General features: G+C 34.1%; 1 protein-coding gene across 1 annotated transcript in view; it reads left to right on the top strand.

Annotated features, from left to right (window-relative positions):
* Nucleotides 1-416: 416 nt before the first annotated feature.
* superdeath (Suppressor of ER stress-induced death) overlaps nt 417-4,084 on the top strand; it is a gene marked incomplete at its 5' end in the record, with an annotated part of 21,853 nt that continues 18,185 nt past the window's right edge. The window contains one exon of the mRNA XM_026819743.1: nt 417-721. Within this exon, the coding sequence (XP_026675544.1) occupies nt 417-721 (305 nt within the window). The remainder of the gene's footprint in view (nt 722-4,084) is intronic.

Here is a 4,084-nt window from a genome sequence, read left to right on the forward strand (position 1 = left end):
AATGTTGTTGAAATAAACACTGATTTATTTTACATTCACTCATGTATTATTCATGAATAAAAAAATAATTTTCGTTCGTCTTATAAAAATCCATGAAGAAAGCAAATGTATTGTTACTTTTCCCAGTACTAATTGCAAGCAACATTTCTCTGTGTATAATTTCATAACGTTTATTTGTAATTATAAGTAAAACAGTTTGGGATGTCAGTTGGTAGATGACGATAAATGGGTATTTTACCCTAATATATAGATAAATAAGCCAATACAGAAGGTATATTGAATTTTATTCTCCATCTCTGCAGATTATCAAAGGAGATAAGAGAATTAGAGTAAAAACATAAAAAACTTACCGGCAAATGTCAGAAAAGTCACTTGTCCACTCTAGCCTTTTGACCATCCTATTTTTTCTAATATAGGTGAAAATTCTGGTGAACGTTACGGAGGACACGAAGAACGTGACATTGCACTCGGTCGACCTGAAAATCGACACCAGTTTCACGAATATTAAGGAGTACTTGGCCAGCAGTAACCGAACAGATAAGGCCCTGCGAATCGTTGAGCAGACGAGCGACATCGAACGCCAGTTCTATGTGATTAGAACCACGGACACGTTAAGGAAGGGCAGCCAATACGTGGTGTATCTGAAGTTCTCCGGTGTTTTGAACGACTACATGCAGGGCTTCTATAAAAGCTCGTACACGACGGTCGACGGTCAAACGAGGTAAACGCTCCTACCAGCAGCAATTTCATTCTAAATACGTACCACTGTAGGTGACAGCTATCCGTACGCCGGCGAATTTAAGCCGCTTTATCAAGCGATATTTGCAGTAGTAGCGGCCAGATGATTGTGATCCGTTTAGAACGCGGCGAGTTAGTCATTTCTAAAACTTATTGTGGATTGAAACATTACATTTAATATACAGGGTGTCCTAGACTATCTGTACACCCTATTCTATTGAAATGAACTAGGAAAGTAAACGAAAGTATAACTAGGATTAATTTTGGAAATGAATAGGTATTTAATATTAGTTCATGTAACTTGAAAAACGAGTGTAAAAGGAAAAGTATTTAACTTTTGTGTAAAGTTCGTATTTAAACACCACCATTCTTGGAATTCATATTTTTTAGTTTGATTATTAATTCGTCGTCGAGTGTTGATTTTTGGTTAAATTTTTTATCTTAAGTTCATAATATTTTATTTTTTATGATTAAAAGTCTGCAGAANATGCCCTATGCGATTTTGAGGAACGAATTAATTAATTATCCTACTTCGTTTTTTCTTTTATTCGAAAACCACTTTAATCAACCTAGTTTCGATTTTCTTTCTTTTTTTTAGTTTCAATTTATGTCGACGTTTAATAAAATATATTGAAAAATTGTAATTAAGATTGATATATGTATTGAAAAATTAACAGTACCATTGACAAAGCTTTCAAATTTTAACTACAATTAAATGTTAATTGTAAATAAAGCACTGAGGAAATTTTAGATATTTCGGAATTTTGCTATTGAAGAAGTTATATCTTGAATTCTTATATTGAATGGCAAAATTTTGATTTCGTTTATGAAGAAATATAGATGCAACAATGAACAAATTTGGTACTTTTATTCAATTGTTAATACATGTTTCAAGAATATTTTAAAGTTGAAGTAATATTAACTTTGAGAATGTTATTTAAGATAGACAATGAAAAGGAAGCAAAAATGTGAATTATAGGATTTATAGTCAGTTGTAAGTTAAGTTCAATTCTATAAAAAACCGTGTATTATAATATTAGAAATTATACGTTAGAAATTGGCTATGACTTAAAAAAACACAGCGAAAACTTTTACAAACCTTACTTCTCTAAATATAAAAGTTTATCACTTCAAATGTAGCTCTATATCAATTTTTTTTATACTTGATAAATAGCTTTCCATGACGCCTGTTAAATTTTTGTCACAGATTTTGTGGCTCATTCAACCTTAAATTCTTCTTCGACTTGTCTGCTTCCAACACACGATCAGTGAGCTAAGAAGCTTATCATCGAAGCTAAAGAGTATCGTAGTAGTATAATCGTAAGACAAGAAAAAAAAATGGAACATTGCATTCAGCATGATAAAATACAATTACGCAAAACAATTTCTGACCCAGTTGGAATGAACATATGCAAACATTAAATTTTCATTATGCAGCATCAACTTTCATTACGACTAGACAAAATATTTTAAAGAACAAAGATTTTATCACTTTCTCAGGAATTAATTTATACTTCTCGGATCTCTAACTTTAATTTAAGTCGTGTTTCATCAAAGCCTGTACAGTGGAACTTGAAATATAAAAGTTTTCCTTTAACCAAAGTGACAAATGTCAGAAAAATTCAAAGACTGAGATGAACTGCAACTTAGTACGCTTTCAGCTAGGATTTTAATTTGAATTTCTTCGAGTTCGAATATTGTTACACGAATTATTCCACAAATCCCATATTACATTATTCTGTGATTATGTTCGTTAGGTTTTGAAGTCTGAAGATTAGTTCAAAGTCCAAGATATTTAATTCAAAATTAATGATTTAAAATAGGTTTTTATATATTTCAGTAAATAAATTAGATTAAATCGGAAAAGGTTAAAATTGTTCACATCTGTTGAACTCTCAACCACGAGCAGACAATGAACAGCACTTACACTAATTTAAGTTCTGCATGAGCGCGTGTCAAGTTGGTCGGGAATCGTTTTGGTTAGCTGTACTATCGCGCGAGTTAAAATTATACGAATAAGAGGCGTCGAAATAGTTTATTTTAAACAAACATAATTATCCTGGATATAGTAATCTGAAATATTTATTAAATTAAATGTTATCAACCTATCGAATATTTTCTACTTCTTGCAAAGAAAAGAGTCTGACAAGATCAATTAAGTTATTCTCACTATTTTTATAGAAAATAATCAATTTCAATCTCTACTTATTTTTTAGTCTCATTGTCAGAAAATAAAGAGACTCGGACTCAGAAGCAATTATAACAGATTCCATGACCCTGCTACGAAAATCTGTATTTTACAATCTGAGATATTAGATTCACTGTTATTAAGCTATCGAATAACATTTATTTCGTGCAAAGAAAAGAGCTTGAAAACACCAGTTAAATTATCCTCACTGCTTTTATAGGAAATAATGAATTTCAGTCTTTGCTTTTACAAGTCTACATTTTTTATTATCAGAAAATAAAAAGCTTCAGAAAGAAGTAAGACAGTTTCCGCTGAGCTGTTATGAAACCGATTCGACTAACTAGTTTTTACTTGACGTTCACGTTAACAGACACGTGTCACGGTCGTGTCGGTGAGAAAGTTCTCGTCTGAGAATACAAAAAAATCTGGGAGGAAGAAGAAGCGTTTCGTACCTCGCCATGGAAAGTGAAGTTTCCGGGTTGTATAAACGGTGTCAGCCTGAGCTCGTACAAGTCGGGAACTACGGATCTCGGTAGCCGTACGTCGAGCCGTTTCTTGCCGAACGCGTTCCCAGTGAACACGCCGCGGGCCTCGAACGCCGGGCTGCTTAGATCACCGGCGCATTTCTCCTCGAGGCACGGCGCGAGATGATAGACCAGCAGCCCGGTCACTACCAGCGATATGATGAAGGCGGCGGCCAAAAGGAATGCGCCGCAGGGCGACACCGTGCAACCCCTTTTACGTCCGAACGTTGTCGTGTGCGCGTCCATCATTGCCAAAACCTCGCGGGACTGGGTCATATCATGTGCAAACCTGTAACCGAGAGGCAAGGAAGTCAGGCGAGTCGTCTTGATGGGTATTCCAGCACCCTGGAGGGCACAATGGCGAATCTTTTGATGAAAAATTTTAATCGACGTGAAGAAAATTGACTTGAGGGACAATGAAAATATTTTGCAAAAATCATTTAGTAAGTTTTTGTACAAAATTGTATGTTCTGTACAAAAACAGACAATATCGAATGAAAAATTAACATAATGGCTTTCTTATGTGATGATGTCAAAATTTTTAAATTAATTCAAAAACAGTGGCCCTCATTAATATTTGGGCACACTTCACCACAAAACAACCTTTTTAATATTGAAACAATCAACTTCATTC

Source organism: Ceratina calcarata, unplaced genomic scaffold, assembly GCF_001652005.2.
Source record: "Ceratina calcarata isolate Rehan_Ccalc_2016 unplaced genomic scaffold, ASM165200v1 scaffold159.2, whole genome shotgun sequence".
In the NCBI taxonomy this organism is placed as follows: domain Eukaryota; kingdom Metazoa; phylum Arthropoda; class Insecta; order Hymenoptera; family Apidae; genus Ceratina; species Ceratina calcarata.